Genomic DNA, 20,202 nt, shown 5'->3' on the forward strand with positions numbered 1-20,202 from the left:
TATTATGAAAGAAGATTTAAGTAAAAATATATACGGCGCCTGACCTGAGACGTAAATCATTTGAGACACATTAACATCAATCAATTTATAATCATTTAAATATTAACTTAAATTCATTGAATCTTCATACGTTTTCTACTTCAAATTGATGACTATAATAAAAGGAAAATAACATATTTTTGTTATTGACCTAACTAACTAATAGATAAATAAAAACATTACTTTTTTTTTTTATGAAATTTGAATAAAAGATATCCTACTAAAACACTTTATCACTGAAGTGTTCAATTAGCACACAAACTTAGTTCAGCTATAAAAGTTTCAAATTGAATTAAGACAATACTCCACCGATATTCTCCCTATAGTTTTTTTTTCTTTTTTGCTTACAGTTTTTGGGGACTTTTTCATCCATTAGAACTAAACCCAGAACTCTAATGGAAGCTAATTCAAGAAGATTAATGGGTTTAGAGAAGAAGAAAAATGTAGAAGAAGAATGGAACAATATTTACAACTCTAAACACCATCTATCTCGTGCTGATTTTCCTTCCCACTTCGTATTTGGTGTCGCCACTTCTGCTTATCAGGTTTTCTTCTATGCTTCTAGATAGTTTCGAGTTTATCTGAATTCAATACTTATGTGAAGAAGTTTACTGAAACTGCAAGAAATAATACTTCTTTCATATCAATTTACGTGGTACTGTCTGACTTGACACAAGGCCATATCAATTTACGTGATACGGTTTGACTTGAAATAAGTCATCAATTTATGTGATACTGTTTGACTTAACACAAGCCTGAAAAAAATTATGACTTTTGAAATTTATGATCTGAAATCAACTGTAATGACCCAAAAGGTCATTTTTAGAAATTACTATTTTATTCCTCCCGATAGTTATCCTGAGTCATTTCTGATTAAGTCGGTGAAGTTGGTTTGGAAAATTTGAACTATTCGATAACTACATGTATTTAATTTACTGATAATTATTAAATAATTAATTTATTTAGTTGGTGGTTTAATGGGCCAAGTTCATAATTTAATACCCTATTTAACTTGGCCCATATATAAAAACTGAATTTAAGTAGAAAGGGTTAAATATTTGTAAATCAGAATTTATTTAATAAGGGATAAAAGAAATTTCCGGGAAAGAAAGAACCGTGGTGCAGTGAGAACAAAAAGGCGGCCGACGTTAAACCGAAAGGTTCAAATTCAGGTAAAGATTTGTTCACAACTTTGATTGATAATGGTGTATGAAATCAATTATACTATATTATTTAGTGGGGTAGGAAAATAATTTGAACTGCTAGCAAATTTACATGTTCAAATATGCATACGGCAATTTAAGGTTGGGTTGAAAAAAATATTAATAATAGAAAAAGAAATAAAACCTAAGAGCATCTAACCAATGGAGGGATAATAATATGCTAATGATTATGAGGCTTATGATAGCCAATCATTGGCAGTGATTAGCCAATCATTGGGAGGGATAACTTCAGACAAGTTTTAAGTGATATTATGCAGATTTTAATGGTTTTAATATTATTTCTCGTGGTTTAAAAATTGTTGGATCTTCTTTATAGCTATGATAGTATTATGTACGTTTTGTTGTATTGATATATCTAGTTAAATAGTATTATATGAATATCATTAGATTTATGATATTCGGAGAAATTGAAACTTAACCTTGGACTTGAAATTTGGAGAAAATTGAAAGAGTTGACATGTTAATTGACGTTTGGCATCAAGATTAGGAATTTGATTATAGATTTGAGCGAATTTTTGGGTCTAGTCTAGACAGAAAGTAATGTGGGTGTTCTTAGTTTCAAAATCTTATTGTGATTATCAATGTGAATAGATTGCTTTGAGTTGGAAGTTCAATGAAAGGGGAAGGCTCAAGTCTCGGAGTAAATTCTTATTTGATTCAGGCAAGTGGATTTCTAAACCCTTGTTAAGTGTATGAAATTCATGTATTTCCTTGTAATATGTGTTTAGGGTAATGAGGCTTAGTGATGGGTTGACTTGTCCACATTGATTAATTCTAATGATGAGAAAGGGATAATAAAAGGCAATGTGATCAATTGTTTGTGTGATGTGTTGAGGATTGTTTGAAAGGTTTGTTGAATCATTGTTGATGTTGTATCCTGATTGTGTTGTTGTGAATTGTACAATGTTATGAAAATGGTCATCTCTTCATTATTTGTGTGAACATGTCATTTGCATTGTTCTGAGACATGGTTGTGACAAATGTTATGTGCATTGAGAAAGAAAAAGAAAATAAAGAGGATGTACCATTTCGAGGGACGTATCGCGCGCCGCGATGGATACTATATTTCGAGGGACGTGTCGCGCGCCGCGACGGATACTATATTTCGAGGGACGTATCGCGCGCCGCGATGGTTACTATTATCGAGGGTCGTATCGCGCGCCGCGATGGATGCATGGACAGATATGTCCCCCATGGGTCCCGGACTGAGAGACAGCGGGTGTGTATCATTAGGTCAGACATGCATCACTATACTTGACATTGCATTTCATTGCATTGCACTTCTTTATTATTGGTGAACTTGATCTTGTGAGTTGCTGATCTTGTGAGTGCCTTTCTATGGAACTTGTGACTGATGAATATTGAGCTTGTTGTTGAAGATATGCAATTGTTAGAGTGTTGTTGTTGAGGATATGAAACTATTGTTGTTGTTGAGGATATGAAATTGTTAGAGTGTTGTGTTGAGCTATGTGCTTTGTAAATTGTGAACTGTTAGGTTGGGCTGGTTTTATACAGATTGTAGTTGTGAAGGTTCGGTTGGGGTGTAAGGAGTACTTGTATTCTATCCCCTTAGCTCGTGTTTAGAGGTTTACTTGCTGAGTACCGTGTGGTTTGGTACTCACCCCTTGCTTCTACAAATTTTTGTAGGTTACGAGCCTGGATTTTTGTGGTACTTGTTATTCTCTTCTTTTCCGAGGCTTCTGGGAGATTTGTGAGGTAGTTGTTTGTCTTCTCAACGATCCTTCTTACTCCTATTTATGATTTTGTTCTACTCTAGAAACAATGTCATATGAGACTTGTATTTTTCTTTTGATTCAATTGTAATACTTTAGAGGCTTGTACACGTGACAACCAGATTTTGGGGGTATATTTGAGTTTATTATAAAAATTTCCGCATTTTATTGTAATGGTTGAGTTTTAGGCTGACTTGTCTTGGTGGGTTAAGACGAGTGCCATCACATCCATTTTTGGGTCGTGACATCAACATTGGATATAATCATAGAAAAGTGACATTGTTTTGGTTACAAACTAAAAAGAGAAGGTGCTACATAAATTGCTGTAGTTTTTAAAAATTTGTATTCAAATATTTGTTTGGCCATTTTTTGGTACTTCCAATCATGAAACTTTGTAAAATGCATGTCGAAATAGAACTTCAAATATCAAAAATTAAAAATTTTAGAAACTTAAATTTTCAAGTTTTAAGCTTCTTCTTTAAAATCTATGGCCAAACGAGAGCTTAATGCTAGAAATTTTAGAGGTTGGACCCATAAAACTTGAATCTTTGGATTCGCCTATGCTTCTCTTATCATTTTTTTTGGACTAATGTTTTGTTTTATCTCTCCTTTGTAATATTTCTTATTTTTTTGGGGAATTTTGGTATATGGGAAAAGGTTGAAGGTGGAAGCAAAGAGGGAGGAAAGGGTCCTAGCATATGGGATTCCTTTTCACATACTCAAGGTAGTTAACTCTCTTTGCTTTTTGTTTTTTCTCCTTTTTCTGGTGGATGTTTTGTTGAAGTTTTTGTTTAGGCAAAATATGTGATGGACGCACTGGGGATGTGACTGTAGATCAGTACCATCGCTACAAGGTACAATCTACTTCTCGTTATCATTATTAGTACTCTCCTATTATCTTATTCTTCGATTTTTATTACTTGTTTCTTCCTTTGCTTTGGTTGTCGTATTATCTTTTGTTGCTAGTGTCCTTTACTCCATTAATTTCTGCATGGCTTTTTCTTCTTTTTACTATTGTATTTCCTTTTCTTACTGATTTTGATATGCTTTACTTGAGCTGATGGTCTATCGGAAACAACCTGTCTAACTTCATAAGGTAGAGGTAAGGCTGCGTACACACCACCCTCCTCAGACCCCACTTTTGGGATTACACGGAATATGTTGTATTTTTTGTCAATTTTATTACTTAATAAAGAATATAATTTGGAATTGGGATTGGAAAATTTAACTTTCTTTTGGGCCTTATGTTTGCCTTGGTGTCCAAAAAGATAAATACCTTGTGTTTTACTATTGCTTTTGTTGATATACTTTGTTCTTATTCATGGCAGAGTGATTTTTCCTTTTTTTTTTGGTTTAATTTTGTTCTTTTAAAATACAGGAAGATATTGATCTCATATCCAAGCTGGGATTTAAGGCTTATCGTTTTTCAATATCGTGGAGTCGCATCTTTCCTGGTATGAAGCTTTTCATTGTGTGTTTGATAATGGTGGTTTGCGAGTCAGTTGTGCAAAGTTTCAGTCACTAGATTGCAAGTTTCAGAAAGCCTTTTTCTTTTCTTTCTTAAATTTTATGTTCAGTCGAACAGTGCAAATTTCGTGCTTTTTCATTTTTGGTTGTGAGCGATCTCTGTTAATATCAACTGCTCTCCCAAGTAAACACAGCTTTAAGGAATAGCCTTTTTTCTTTGATTGCTTTTTGGTGCACCTGAATATTCCGACTTGTATAGAGGATTGAATGGCTTTTGTAGAGAATCATGTTCTGATGTAGTTTCTCTGCTCTTTGGTATACGTCTTGTATATGGTAATTTTTCTTTCCACTGCTAATAATATTATTTACCTTATGATTTTATTTTTTTGCAAGTTAGTGCACTTCAATTTTGTGCTAAATATGTGCTATCCCATCTTTTAGTTTACTTCAATTTAACATACCTACATTTAGCCACTACATGACCTTAATGACTGGCTCCAACTCGGATCTTATGTTTGTAGTTAGCGGTTCCTTAGCCACTGCAATATGTTTCAGATTTTTATAGGGTTTCTTCGCCTATGTACAGATGGTTTGGGTACCAAAATCAACCATGAAGGCATAAAGTACTACAATGATATTATTGATGCACTACTTGAGAGGGGTAAGATGTTATCCGTTCATTCTTCATGTTAAAGCAATAATACGTAGCCTTTGGTTTTATGTACAAAAATCTGCTAGCTGCTTCTTCTCTGTAAACATAACAATGAAGTGAAGGTTTTATACTGATTAAGCATTTCCTTTTTTTGTTCTTCAATGATGAATTTCTGCCATGTTTTTCCAGGCATTGAGCCTTGTATAACATTGTATCATTGGGATCTCCCTTTGAATCTTGAGGAATCTTGTGGAGGCTGGTTAGATGAACAAACTGTGTAAGCTCCAATCCTTCAATTTTTCTCTGTTAATCAACACGTTACAGATTTTTTTGGTGCTTATAATAGAGTGTGTGGTGCATATGGAATTCTAAGTATGTATCATAACTTTTTGAGCACGATTTTTGGTATTATTATATCCGATGGGACACTAATGTCTCGGTTTGCTGAAAATGTTGTAAAGTGAATGTCCGGTAATGCGATTTTAAACCATGTTCTGGATAAAGTGTAGCATTCATGGGTTCTCTACGTCTGATTGTGCCTTTTGGTTTAATTGACCTATGTTAGTTATAGGTTTCTGAAGTGATATTAAATGTTGAGATTTCTTTCTGAAGAAGGCAGGCTTTTTCATTTTCATTTAAGCTGCAATTAAAGTTTGTTTATCCAGGTAACTTGTGGAATACTTTGTCGATAATCACCTCCTAACAATCAACTTGGATTTTTGCGGCAAATATATAGAAAATATTTTGCCATCTATGCAGAGACTTGCTTTGGTAGCTTTGGCAATAAAGTGAAGAGGTGGATTACAATTAATGAACCTCTTCAGACTGCTGTAAATGGATATTGTACCGGTATACATGCCCCTGGAAGAAGTGAAAGTTCTTCTACTGAACCATTCTTGGTAGCACACAATCAGTTGTTGGCACATGCCGAAGCTGTTTCCATTTATAGGAATAAATTTAAGGTAGCTCTTACAGTTTGAGAATTACTCTTGTTTCTTTAAAAACGTTGATGGAAATTCTTCCAGTCAGAGTTATCTCTCACTGATATTTGGGCTTTAACTGTTGTAGTTAAAGTTTCTGTGATTACGTTCTTTTCTACGTTATTCTGTCCCGATTTATGCTCCCTCAGAAGTTGGGATGGAGCTTTTCTGCTTTGTCATTGGTGATAATATTGGCGGTTCTATATTTACAGGATGAGCAAGGAGGGGAAATAGGCCTGGTGGTGGATTGTGAATGGCCTGAGCCTTTATCGGATAATTTAGAGGACAAAGCTGCTGCAACAAGGCGCCTTGATTTTCAGCTTGGATGGTACTTGTTATATCTGTGTTAGTCAGCCAAGAGTTCATGTTGTAAGCAGTGGCAGAACTAGGATTATTTAACAAATAGTATATATACATAACAAATTTTTCTTAATTACCTATACAGGATAATTTTTCAGTAAGGGGCGACACCCATTGGATACATGTGGCTCCGCCATTGGTTATAAGGGAGGGTAACTTAAAGCAGAATGACCCAACAACAAGCTATAAGCCCAATCGGTCATAAAAAATGTATCTCAGTGATGGTCCAGATATCGGATAGAATAGGTAGTACATATTGGACGAAGAGAGAAACCTATAATCTCATCACCCTGAAAGCTATTGTCTGTTGCATGAGGCGCTAAACACTAACGACTTGGTTAACAATAATTATTTTGTTAAGGAGGTCCTATTAATAAAGAATTGTGATTGATTGTTTAAGAGAGAATGTATTTGAGTCTTCATCTTTCATCTTAAGTCGAGCAGCTGAAAGCCTGACATATTTCACTTACTTACCAAGAAAATTACCCCAAAAAGGCCTAACATATTTCCCTTAGACTGAAAAATTTGATCACGAGCCACATTAATCTGTTTATCATCATTTTAGTGAATCATTTAGTTGGGGAAATAAATTTTTTGCTTTAAATCTATGAAATTCTGGACTCTACCATCAAGGCATTAGGATAAAAGGTCACCCTCACCTCTTTATTGTGAGTTGTTACTAAGTTTGATTCAGATTTTCTTTGAAACGACTTTATCCAATTATATTAAATTAACCTTCTTGAGGCTCTAGACCTTGTTACTTCTAATTTTCTATGTATCTATCTGAAAATCTTGTATATATTTTCTTATAAAGCATGTATATAATCAATATAAGGTATCACCAGTCAACTTTCTCTTTTATGTTTTAGATTTTTGTAATTTCTTCACAAACATTCTAACAGGTACCTGGATCCAATATTTTTTGGAGATTATCCTGAAAGCATGCGTGAAAGACTTGGAGATAGGCTTCCAAAATTTTCACAGCAAGACAGGGAGTTGCTAAAACATTCGTTGGACTTCATTGGTCTGAATCACTATACTTCAAGATTTGTTGGTCATGCAGCAAATAGTGTTGAAGGGAATGACTTCTATAAGATACAGGATGTAGAGATAATTGGTATGCGAGACCTTAACAACTTTTGTCATTTGTTAGATTTTTCTAGACCATAAATATGTGAGTGCTTTCCTAAGTTGACTCATGTTTCCTTTTTTCTTTTTGTTTTGTTACTTTCCCTGTTCGTCATAGCTGAATGGGAAGGAGGAGAGGTGATCGGTGAGAAAGTATGCGTGGTCTCTCTTTTCCAGTTCCTTGGATGTATATATCAGACATCGTATACTGAAAATGTTAAACTTCGTGCAGGCGGCATCATCATGGCTTTATGTAGTTCCTTGGGGAATTCGGAAAGTTCTAAATTACATTGCAGAGACATATGACAATCCACCAGTGTATATCACTGAGAATGGTAATGCCTTCTGCTTTTCACGGGTGTAGTACTAAGGTTTTTGTTGGTCTCTTTGCTTGAAATTCGGAGGTCGTCCAACTTGTCTAAGTTAAGACAACGCCTACTCTATATATATGTGTATGGGAAAAAAATCATGTTTATACTACTTTTGCCTATATGTGAAAAAATGTTTCACTTAGAAATTTCCATTCGCTTAAAATTGGAAGTTCTTTTGAAGGAAAATGATTTATTAGAAAATATGACAATTATCTCCATTCTAGTGGTTTTGGCATTCTGCATAATCCTTCCTTGCTTGCATACATAATGAACTTGAGTATGATTTTCTGCTGAATGCAGCACTTTAGATTATGCTAAGAGCACTTTCGTTGTCATTCTTGTTTTGGGGAAGCAATGGTCCCTGTTTGGACAATCCAAATGTCTATGGCCTAACCTGCACCAACGATTTTCTATGAGGTCAAAACTGTGTAGTGAAATAAATTGTTGTTCTCTTCGACACTTGATAGCTTTTGACAATGTCTCAAGAATGAAGGCCTGAAAGCACCTTGTAAACATGAAGAGCTTCTATTTGAGCTTCCCTGATAAACTAATTTTCCAACTGTTAAAGTAACCGTGCGACATGAGTTAAATATACTTTCATTTTCGATTTATTACTAACAATTTGATGACTATAATTATTTGTACCAAGTGATAACCCAATTCAGTTTTTTTCTCTTGTAACTTCACTTTTCATGTTTAGGTATGGATGATGAAGATGATGACATATCTCCTCTCCATGAGATGTTGGATGATAAATTAAGAGTTACTTACTTCAAGGCGTACCTTGCTGCTATTCATCAGGCAATCTTGTGAGTATTCTCACAAACCTGTGTTTCATAGCCCTCGTGTTATAAGCATGTATCGGCATCAACATGCATTACAATTATCGTTGATTCCTGTCAGATCTTAGTAGCTCATTCTTTTGCATATTATCTTGGCTGCATTCATTCAAACTTCTATTTGTCAATTCAAATTGTAGGAATAATTTGCCTCTTAAAATATTCTAGTTCATTCCCCATTCAGTTTTAGAATTTTAGATATTGATAGGAAAGCTTCGCCAAATATGAGATCTTCTTTTGTTTGATAACCGTGGTGCCTGCCACCTCCTACCAGCACCAGGTACCAAATAACACCGTCCACCAATGCCAGAATAAATGGGAAGAAATCACCTAGTGTTTTGTTCTCTGCTGGGATTTGAACCCGAGACCTCAGGATGCTCAACCCACTTGAACGGTTGAACCTGTGATCTCCTACTCTTGTCTCATCTTAAACTCTTGTTTCCGGAAACAGTTGGCGTCCCCTGCTCTTCGGGGTGTTGAAAGTAAAAAGTAGTTATGCATGATACTTTTAGCACAACAAATGACTGGTATAACATACAAGGAGGGCTCAAACTTTTTATGCATGATATTTTTGCATTGACATCATAAATTCATGAACATTTGTCAATATCTGCTGGCTGCATGATTCCACTCTTACGGGATCAATCAAATGTTGTGTTTTTTATTACCATTTGACTGGATGGCGATGCCTTTGCCTACACTCTACATATTAACAGAGACCTACATTTGTCTCAACAGGGATGGTGCTAATGTAAGGGGTTATTTTGCGTGGTCATTGCTGGATAACTTTGAATGGAATCTTGGTTATACAAAACGCTTCGGTCTGACATATGTGGACTTCAAGAATGGGCTAACCCGACATCTGAAATCTTCTGCTTACTGGTTCATGAGATTCTTAAAAGGTGGACAAGTAAAACATGGGAAAGAAGATTAACCAATTTCTTGTGTTATGAAGTTAGCAGCTTATATTTTCATCTTTTCTTTTTCTACCGACTCTTTGTATACTGCTTTTAAGGCTTTTTACATGGAAAACTTTTCTATCTTTCTTGTATGATAGGTGTAATCATGACTTTTCTTGTTTGGCTCAAGGTGTCTGGTATATGGAGTCTCTGAACTCACTGTCAAACAGATTTTTGTATGGATCAACAATCCTAAGAAATTACAAGTTTCTTGAGATAAGTCTACGCGTTTCTGCTCAGTATGTCATTTAATAAGTTCTGGATAAAGTGTAGCATTCAAGGGTTAACTCTATGTCTGATTGACGATGACGCGATGAGGATCTTCCCCTTCCAATTAGTTTCTGATTGATGTAATTATGTGTAATGTTTTTCTCTGTTAATGCCTATGAACTTGTATGGACTGTGACTGAAAAAACAAGCCTTTTCACAGGTTACTTCTTTGCCAGGCTAAGGCACACGTACATCAAACTGTAAATTTTTCAATGAAATAAAATCACCATTTATACTACATGTAAACTTTTTCCTATTTATAGTTAGCCATTGTACATTAACCTAACCATGATTGGATTACAACTACAAACTCATTGAAATCCCAATAAGTGGGGTTTGAGTATCTTATCACCAACAATAAAACAGAAGAGAGCAAAAATAACAATAATTACTAGAAGATGGCAAAAACAACAATAAAACAATGTGATTTATCGAAACACAATTAACATATACTATAATAAATTATTGAAAACAATAATAAATAACAAGTAATGGTTCTTCCTTTGTTTTAGGTAGCTTGTAAAACAAAGAAATAGAAGTGAAAGTGCTCCTTGCAGATGAAAAGTATAACTTGGAGTTCCAACTCCACAATAACTTTGGCCAAAATTAAATTAAATCTATCCATTTCCTTTTTGATGCATCAATCGAAAACTTATCCAATAAAAAATGTCTAGAAAGAAGCTAATATTTTAATAAAGGGTAAAATGATAAATATACTCCGAACTATCATAAATGGTATGCAGATATCCTTCGTCAAGCTTTTGGGACATTGGTGCCCCTTCCGTCCAAAAACTAGAGCATATATGCCCTTAACTCTAACGGAAGACTAAATAGGGACACGTGGCACAATCTTATCCGTCGATCCGACATTTAATAAATGTCGTGTCGGTGGATAAGATTATGACACGTGTATACTCGTTAGTATAAAGGGTATATATGTTCTAGTTTTTGGACGGCAGGGGCACTAGTATCCCAAAAGCATGACAAAGGTAATCAACGTACCAGTTACAATAGTTCAGGAGTATATTCGTCATTTTTCCCTTTAATAAAATATGTTAAATATAAATGCATACACAAAATTAAAAGATAGTAAACATGTAAGTTTAAATAGTAATATTATTATTATTATTATTATTATTTATAAAAGTATAAATTAATTCTACTTAATAAGATGTGAACCATTTGTTTATAATACATTATATTGGATGCTATCATAAAAAACTTTATTTATTAATATAAATACTTAAGTTGTTTAATCCAAATTTCTAATATATTTTTGGTAATTAAAGTGTGTGAAAATTAAACTAAAATATATTTAAGTCATGCACATGAACAATATAATTTTTTTAAGAACAAAAATCAGTTTTGAAAAAAAAAATACTACTAAAGCTGCAACCTGCCCCGCCCCGCATTAATTCTGAAAAAAATATTTCTGATCAAATTCAAACATTGTTTTTTAATTATTATTATAAACTTTGTTTAGTTTTATTTATTGCAGATTTCAATTAATGCAATTCCAGACGATCATATTTTTGTTGTAACAGATTAATACTATAGATGAACATAAATAGTCTTTATTGTTCTTTTTTTGTTTCTAAAAGATGATCTGAATTTATTTCAAGAGTGAAGGAAAATTAATTACACATTTATTTGCCATCTCCAATTTTAAAACGTTACTATATGTTGCTTCATTAATTCATTTACCTTTTTTATTATATAAAAATATACTTATAAATTAACCATTATATTTCTTCTCCATTCTTATATTTTTCAATAAAAAAAATGGCAATTATATTGATGAGAGTTATAGAGATTGTTGCAATTGCAATGGTAATTTCCTTGTTTACACCAATAACATTAGCCATTCGAGAAGAAGATTATTATAATCACAATCACGATGAAAATTTAGATGATTTAGATTTATATGATTCTTCTTTGTATTATACATTTCCTAATGAATATTATAATCATAATGAAGCATCGACACCTGAGCCGTATCCTGGACAAGTGGAGGAATGTTTGCAAAACATATCGGATGATTGTGGGATAATTATATTTAACAGAATTTTGGATAGTGGAAAGTATAGTGATGTGGAAGAGTGTTGCGCTCAACTTCTCGCACTGGGAATAAAATGTCATAATGCAATTATGAAATCTACTCTTCTCAGTCCTGAGATGAAGGGAGTGAATACAACTGAAATTTGGAAAAATAGTGACAAACTTTGGGAAGAATGTACTTCTATTTCGCCGTCTAGTTAATTTTATATCTATCAAGTTTATCAATAGCCCGATATGTTGATGCTTTCGAATAAATTAAATTGTTAGAATTATAATGTGTAGTATATATCGATATGTGGATTGGTAAGATTGTGTTGTTCACGATTAGAGATGACAAAATAGCCTATGAAATCATAATCTGATTAAGTTTTAATTATTGACTCGTTTATTTATTAATTTAATTCATCAAAATTTGGATTAATATTTAGCCCAAATTAATCTATGATAAATCTTGTTCCTAAACTAAAAATATACCACGTAAGTCTCATCAAAATTTAAATTGTGCAACACAAAAAAACTATCATAGACATTAAAGATTGTTATTCCAAACATATACTAGTTAATTAGTTAATATATTTATAGTTTGCCTTAATTACAATTCGCGACATACTTTTAGCTATAACTACGCGACTCAGCTTTTTAGTTTTGTATAATTCACACGTTTGTATAACTCGGAATTTGTATAATATAATTTGTATAATATAATTTGTATAACTGTTTACGCTTATGATGTTTGTAATTGTATAAAATTGTTATTTCGAGTTTATACAAAAATAATTGAATTATACAAATGTATCGCGAGGTATACAAACCTGCGAATTATACAAATTCGCGAACTATACAAACGAGGCAGCTTAAACTGGAGCGACAACCCGTAAATATTCAATCCATAACTACATAGCATAATTAAGTTTATTATAGTGGCTATTTGCGAAAGTTCCCAAAATAATATTATAATCTCTGAATAATTAATCTTGAAATAAATTATTTCGTAATTTTATCTCAACCAAACATAGAATGAACTAATTCCAAAAACTAATTATCTCTCATACTTTTTGTGTAAAATATTTTACTCTTTGAACAGCTATTTCTGCTCCTATTCGAAGCGCATGATTTTCAGTTCCAGAAAATTTTCATCAGCCCAGTAAGTATATATATACTAAAAACTCCAAATTAGATGATTTTTTTTAAGCAAATGGTGTTTATGCAGGTTTTAACTTTGATAATCTGATAAAATTTGCGATTTGTTTAAAAATTGGCTTTGTTTTGATGCCTTTTATGGTGCATTTGATGTGGGCAATCACTGTAACTGTTTGTTATTGCTGCTTTCACTTTTCCCATTTTCTACTGCGGTGTATAGAACCCCATGATTTTCAATTGCAGAAGTTTTTAGTATAATTATTGTTCTTATATTGTTTTTTCATTACCAAATTGATGTAAAGTTGGAGCTAGGGTTTGAAGGTTATGGGTTCAGGATTCTAGTTTTTTTTTTTTTATGACCGTGGTGTCTGGGTCAGCTTTCACACAACTTGACTAATTCCACGGATAGGTAGGATAGGTGCCACTATCAGGTACTAGGTAACTTTGCTCACCAAGATTAGGAAAGATTAGGACAGATAAGAAGAATTACCTACTGTTTTTTGTCTCCGCGGGAGGGTTCGGGATTCTAGTTCTTTTAAGTTAGTGAGTTCTATATTAATAATTTGTACATATTCAATAGATTTCTTAAGAAAGTTTGGACTAAAGCTATTGGGTTCGGGTTGACGTGTAAGTTATACCCTAGATCTTTCCCTGATTGCTGAAATAGGTGATTGGGATTAGTGCTGATTCCTAACATATTATGGCAGTGCTAAAAAACTCTCAAGCTGAAATCTTTAAGCTGATTTTTTATATGTAAGTTTCAACCTCTGATGCTCTGATAAATTTTACTTGTTTTTAATAATTGGCATTTTTTCCTTTTTCTGGTGTATTTGATTTGCGGCAGATAAATACGTTGGTTGTATAAGTGTGTGATTCTGATGGGGCATCATGAGACGAATTCTTCCAGTAGTAGGGACAGGTCTCCCTCTAAACAGAGGCACAGGCATCGGTCTAAGGAGAGGGTTTTGGATAGAGAATTGTCATCTGAAAAAAGAGAACGAAGGTCAGGAAGAGATGTAATTGAGCATAGGTCTCCTAGGCCAAGACGTGATTACTCTTATTCGGCTTCAGATCATCAAAGAATGGCTCATCACAGACCCAGTTCAAATTTTAGTGTTGACACAGAAAGACAAAATGAGGTGCTTCATTACTAATAATACCTTTTTACAGTGGAGTATTATTTTTTAATTTTTTCAACTTGCTGTTTCCTATTATTCTATTGGACAATATTAGAGAATTGTTAATAGATTGATTAGACTAAAGTTTGGCATAGGCTGCCATATCGTGGAGTTTGAGAATTGAAGATCTAAGGCGTTGAATAATTAAGTAGAAGATGGAAATTGTAAGGAGCTGGATATTAAGAAAATTAAGTAAAGCGTTGAAAGAAGATAACAGTATGAATCTCATTTATATTATTTGAGACAACCTAATTGAACTTGGCCTCAGACACACCCAAAAAGAAGATGGTCTTTGGGGATGACATCTGCAAATAGATAACAAGCATTAGGAAGGAATTGACGGATGTTGGAGCTTGCGTTGCCTTGAAATTGCTACCTTGCAAACAAGAGAATATAAGAAACTTGACTAATGTGTCGGTGAGAATGCTGAAGAAAGTAAAAACTCAATATCTCTAAAATCTGAAAGAGGAGTCAGATGAGAACGATGGGGAAAGGAATAGTAGACAGCGATTTACAACGGTGAAATAAGATAGAAAGTTATAATACCTTAGTAAGTGATTGAATATCCATCTTTTCTTTTTTTAAATTGGTGAATGTCCCATCTTTTCTTGAACCTTGTAACCAACAGTTGTTCGCTTCCTTTGCTTGTTCTTGAAGATCATAAAAATGAAACGGATGTCAGAATCCTAGCATATTGTTCTTTCAATTTTAGCTAGAAAATGTTGTACTTCCAAATGCATTTTTCATATTTTTCCTCTTTCACGCTGGAAAAATAACTTAATTACTATTCCATCCTTATCTCAGGTGTTCGACCCAACAGATTCTGAAAACCGGTAAACCTCTGATGGAGCTTTGGTTCTTTTAACTCTTCTTGTCAGTACATGTCCATAAACTTCCTTTCCTTTTTCATACCTAGTCATCAGGCTGAGAATCAGGAAATCTCTTTGGCAAGAATAAATGAAGCATGATCATACTTAGAATATGGCATGAAGTTATCAAGGTTTTTTTGTCTCTTCAGTAGAGGGATAGCTCCAATTAGCTGAAAGCAGTACCTTAATTTCATTGACTGCCAAATCTTATGATAGGCAGCTTTTACATCTTCTTTCAGATATTTGCCTTTCATTGAACAACCACCTATTTCTTAACCTGAGAAGAAGGAAATTGCAACAACTCCATTGCAGTTATTATCTCAAGGAAGCGTATCTATCGAGTTTCTGTTGTGACTATTTCTAATGCATAAATTCTTCCATTATTGCTGATCCTCTACTGTATCATTATGTTATGATGAACAAAGGAGCACATTTTCCTTCAAATAAGAAAAGAAAGGAAAGTGCAACAGAGTAGACCTGTAGTCATGCAAAATAGGCAGGTTTTATCTTTCTATGCAATGCCCATAACTATAAGTGATGACATCTCTTGGAGACTGCTTACTGTTCTCTGGATGCCTGAGTGGCATTATCAATTGTTTTCAAACTTATTCAGTGTGTGTGAGAATGGCTACATCTACCTTTTGAATGTGCAATAAGTATCCCTTTTTTTTATCAGCATATATGAGCACCTTTACCAATTTTTTGAGTCACTCATTACTTGCCTAGCAGGAAGGACAGAGATGTTAGCATGGCTAAAATGAAGGCAGATGAAAAGGACCTGGAAGCTAAAGAGGAGGTATAATGATTTTCCCATTGTTATGATGCTATTTTCAATAAAGTCTTATCCTTCTGTTAGGTCTAGAAAGTTGCAGCACAGTTTGATTTCTTTTTGCCATTTCAGCTGTTTAGATTTTTAAATTAAGTTTTCTGCGAGGTGGATTATATGCTCCTATATTGTCCCTAAACTTCATAGACTAAGTTGCTTAAATCACTGTTATGCAGCAAATGGCATTGTTAGAGATGTCCGGAGATCTTCCTACAGAATCTAAACAACTCACAGGTAGTAACTGCATTTCCTTTTAGCTTCATATCCCAAAGAAATCTTCACTTTCCTCAGGGTCTTCTATTCTTGTACAGTTCTCTTTCTTAAATAAAAAAAGTTGCGTCTATATACACATTTTATATACTTATGCACACAGACACACATATCTATCTATCTATCTATATATATATATATATATATATATATATATATATATATATATATATTTATTTATTTGTTTGTTTCTTTTGGGAGGGCTAGGAAGAGGAAACTGAGTTGCAAAATCATGCAAAGTCCAAGAACCTATCACTGACAGAGAATTAGAAATTACTATTCATTTCTTTAGAAAATTTCTGAAATGCTTAATTCTCAAATACTGTCCATAAGACCAGGTAGATCCATTTTGATTTTTTTCTTTTTTTTTTGGGATATTGCCCCATAGGTTCATGTTTGTTCTAACGATCAGAGATATTTTGCTAAGATATCATGAGACTACGGTCTTTCGTTGTGGCTTTGCCCATCACTTCTTTTAGATCATCATATTTTACTTTCTTTTATGTTCTTAACAAGTTTCAACTATAAGAAAGGAGATCAATTTTGATGAAGAAAAGATGTTTATAGGAGGCCAGTTCTAGTGAGCGGTCTATGTTTGGCTGCACATACCTATTCTACACCCAATAGTTGCTTAACCGAAGCTTGAACTAATGTCAATATTTCATTCTTTTTTTTTTTGTTTCAGGAGGTTTCCGAGATGGATTAGTACACGTCCCTAGTCCATCGTGAAATGAATTCACATGAGAAATCTCTTTTTCTCTGTTCAATATATATATATATATATATATATATAGATATTAACTCCCCTCTCTCCCACACAAACATATGTGTGCGTGCACAGAACCAAATGGTTTCTCTGTACTTGTGATGGGCATAATACAAGCCATATGATAAAGCTACCTGGGTTATATTCTGTTTGATACTTGGAAGATATTAGGTGAGAATTACGAGGGTGAAGTACAGAGGGAGTACTAGGTAGAGTAGAGGTGTATGGACTTTTTCTGCTCTCTCTTAGCTCCCATAGTAACTTATAGAAGTTTCTAGATGGACTTGCATTCTCTAGTTTTTGTCCATGCTGGTGTATGCCTATTGATTCTTATAGGATATTGGCTGATCCAAACATATCTTTACCAGCAGAGGGAAGAAAGGAGGAAACCAACATTTCACTGGAATATAGTAGCGACATGAAGAAGGCAAGACTTCATTCAACACTGGTTGCTCTCCTCAACGATCCTGTGCTTGCTGATATACCAAAAACCCCAACTCTGACGGATGTGGACACCCTTATCAGCTTGGAACTTGGGAGTGCCATGCGTATCTCTGTCCTCAAATTGGATGGCAGCTCCTTTGGTACTTACGTCTCAGTGTTCTTAGTTGCAAACTTTGTTCCTGGTTTTAATGAACAAGAATAAACAATTACATCCATTAATTTTCTTCCTTTCAATGAAGATGTGACAGTGATGAATTCCACAACAGTTAAAGACTTGAAACAAGCTGTTCGGAAAAGGATTGATGACACCGAGCAATCTAAGATGGGTCATCGGCACATCTCTTGGTATGTTGCTTGAAATGCTACAGGACTATTGTGACTTTGTGCTCTTAGAGTTAGCTCATGTTTTCCTTTCATCATAGCATTCTTTTGGATACATGAGAATTTTAACTCTTCGTAACCGAAAAGTGAAATGTTGAAACTCGAAAGCCAAAATATAATTATTGGCACTTACTGTAAGAGGGTAAATATGTTCAGTTGTCAGAAGCAAAAAGAAGAGTGTAAAAGTTGAAACAGCAATAGATTAAGGGAGAGATCGAAATTTGCTAAATCAGCAATTTGTCACGAAGATTAGATTGAAGGTAGCCTCAGAAATCAGAATGATGATATGGTGCTGCTCAAAAATTGAATTTGTTGGCACACGAAAAATGTCGTTGCATCTCTTTAGCTCACTTGACATTCAAGTGTATGCTAGCCAAAACTTTGATTGAACTTTTAGTCTGTATAAGTTAAACTATAATTTTAACAATAATTACCTTGAGTCTAATGGTTGGCATGGAGTCTTCGGGTAGCACCACTAGATCTTGTACAAGGTGGTCACTTGAACTATAGCTTGATGATACTCATATTGAGCTTGTAAACTGCTATCATTTATTCTCTTCCCGCTTTTGTTAGCTTGAATGTGTATTTCTGTTGATATGCAGGAGGCATGTCTGGTCAAATTTTTGCCTTTTATTCCACAATGAGAAGTTACTAGATGATACTGCTAAACTTCAGGACTACGGCATTAGGAACAATGCTCAGGTACTTTACTTTGATGCTCACATTCATATCGCTATTGCATTACCAAAGTAGTCTGTTGCCGCCAGGGATTTGGTCTAGTAGTAAGAGAACGTCGTGCAATGTATGGGGTAGGCACATATTACAGGCTTGAATCAATGCCTTGTATTTGAGTGGAGAAGGATCGAGGGACATGTCCATTATCTACTGGTTTTGTATGATATGCCACTGACCCTCGGGGATTTCTTCGTGATCAAAGGGAATACATATTTTAGTAGTCTGATCATAACATCCAGCTTAATATTCTTAAATGATCAAGTTGAAGAAAGAACTCTTTATTGAAAACTACAGTTTAGTATAAATCCTAAAAGAGGAACTAGATTACTCATTTTCTTAAAGAGATGTTGAATTTTGAGGGTTTTATTGCTTGTCCTGCAGATCATTGTGATTTCTTGTGCTGTAGATTGATTGTAGCAGTTGGCCTTTTGTTCTATATATTGTCCTGAATTTATATTTGAGTTTCGTAATTCCTGATATATTCTGTGTTCAAGGGTCTTCCTTTTCTGTCTTCAAAAGTAGTACAAGATCATATCAAATGGTTAGACTGGAGATGTGGCTCTTCCTCCAAAAGAGCATTATGTTTAACTTTTTGAATATAGGCATTCTAAAGTAGTTGAAAGTTGGAACTCCGTTTTATGTTGGGCAACTGTAAGGTCTCATATGATTCTTGACTTTTTCTCGTCTAACTCAAGAAGTTTGGCAGGTGCAATTCATTCCCTATGTCATCTCGAGGGCCTTTAAGAGGCATTCAAAGAGGAGAAAACATAGATTCTTTCATGGACTAAGCAAAAAGGGTCGTACAACAGACTGAATCAGGGATTATATTGCTGCATACAGAAACTACAGAACCATGGTTGTAATAGCAAATGTGTTGCAAAGTTGAGGAGAAAATCAAGCCTAGGCGCCTTTTGCTCTCTCTCACATTATGTTAAATACTCAACTACCTAGCTTCGAGTTGAGCTTAATGTAGTGAAATGGCTAACATACATTCATATAGCCAATCTCTACTCGATGGTGTTGAGGTGTATTTGTTGCCATTGTTCAACTGTCTAGTTTTTTACTTATAGCTAGGAGAACTACCCAAGAAAGGGTTTGGGAGTTGATGTAACACTTTAACAGAAAGTTACTTTTTTCCAAACTTGGCCTTAACTATTGTAAACATCTATATGAACAAATCATTAGATCTAAATAAATGTATAATCAGTGTCTATTTGATCATCAACTTAGTGCTAGAAGGGATAAAACTTTGTACACATCACCCTCCCTAGACCTCACTCACAGAATTACACTACCCTCCCTACACCTCACTCTAGACCTCACTCACAGAATTACACTACCCTCCCTACACCTCACTCGTAGAATTACACTGATATGCTGTTCTCTTATAGTTTAAAACCTCCTAAAACTTGAGACCCAGATGTTTGAAATTTGATATTAAAACGACACAACTTTAAAAACTCTGTGAACTTCGATTATTCAGTTAAAAAGGGCTAGTTGTATGTTTGCCCTAA

The 20,202-nt window shown here is 34.2% G+C and overlaps 2 protein-coding genes across 4 annotated transcripts; both read left to right on the forward strand.

The window, feature by feature from the left end:
• Positions 1-305: 305 nt before the first annotated feature.
• Positions 306-9,843, forward strand: LOC125845181 (beta-glucosidase 42). Its single transcript, XM_049524626.1, has 13 exons — positions 306-584; positions 3,653-3,719; positions 3,791-3,849; positions 4,374-4,449; positions 5,049-5,123; positions 5,304-5,391; positions 5,851-6,076; positions 6,307-6,422; positions 7,357-7,571; positions 7,701-7,735; positions 7,815-7,917; positions 8,654-8,762; positions 9,531-9,843. Exons 1-13 carry the CDS (start codon positions 435-437, stop codon positions 9,724-9,726), a joined length of 1,515 nt encoding a protein of 504 aa, XP_049380583.1. The 5' UTR covers positions 306-434; the 3' UTR covers positions 9,727-9,843.
• A 3,277-nt stretch (positions 9,844-13,120) lies between these two features.
• On the forward strand, positions 13,121-19,888 carry LOC125845609 (U11/U12 small nuclear ribonucleoprotein 25 kDa protein). Of its 3 annotated transcripts, none has more exons than XM_049525162.1 (9): positions 13,121-13,223; positions 14,064-14,358; positions 15,202-15,230; positions 15,996-16,062; positions 16,269-16,326; positions 17,500-17,712; positions 17,812-17,917; positions 18,556-18,655; positions 19,395-19,888. In XM_049525162.1, the coding sequence occupies exons 2-9, from the start codon at positions 14,098-14,100 to the stop codon at positions 19,500-19,502; spliced, it is 942 nt and encodes a 313-aa protein (XP_049381119.1). In that variant the 5' UTR covers positions 13,121-13,223; positions 14,064-14,097; the 3' UTR covers positions 19,503-19,888. The 3 variants fall into 3 exon arrangements, with proteins under 3 accessions (XP_049381119.1, XP_049381117.1, XP_049381118.1); XM_049525160.1 differs by having other exon boundaries at positions 17,497-17,712; positions 19,395-19,887; XM_049525161.1 differs by having other exon boundaries at positions 13,141-13,227; positions 17,497-17,712; positions 19,395-19,887.
• The last annotated feature ends 314 nt before the right edge of the window (positions 19,889-20,202 follow it).

Source organism: Solanum stenotomum, chromosome 11, assembly GCF_019186545.1.
Source record: "Solanum stenotomum isolate F172 chromosome 11, ASM1918654v1, whole genome shotgun sequence".
NCBI lineage: Eukaryota > Viridiplantae > Streptophyta > Magnoliopsida > Solanales > Solanaceae > Solanum > Solanum stenotomum.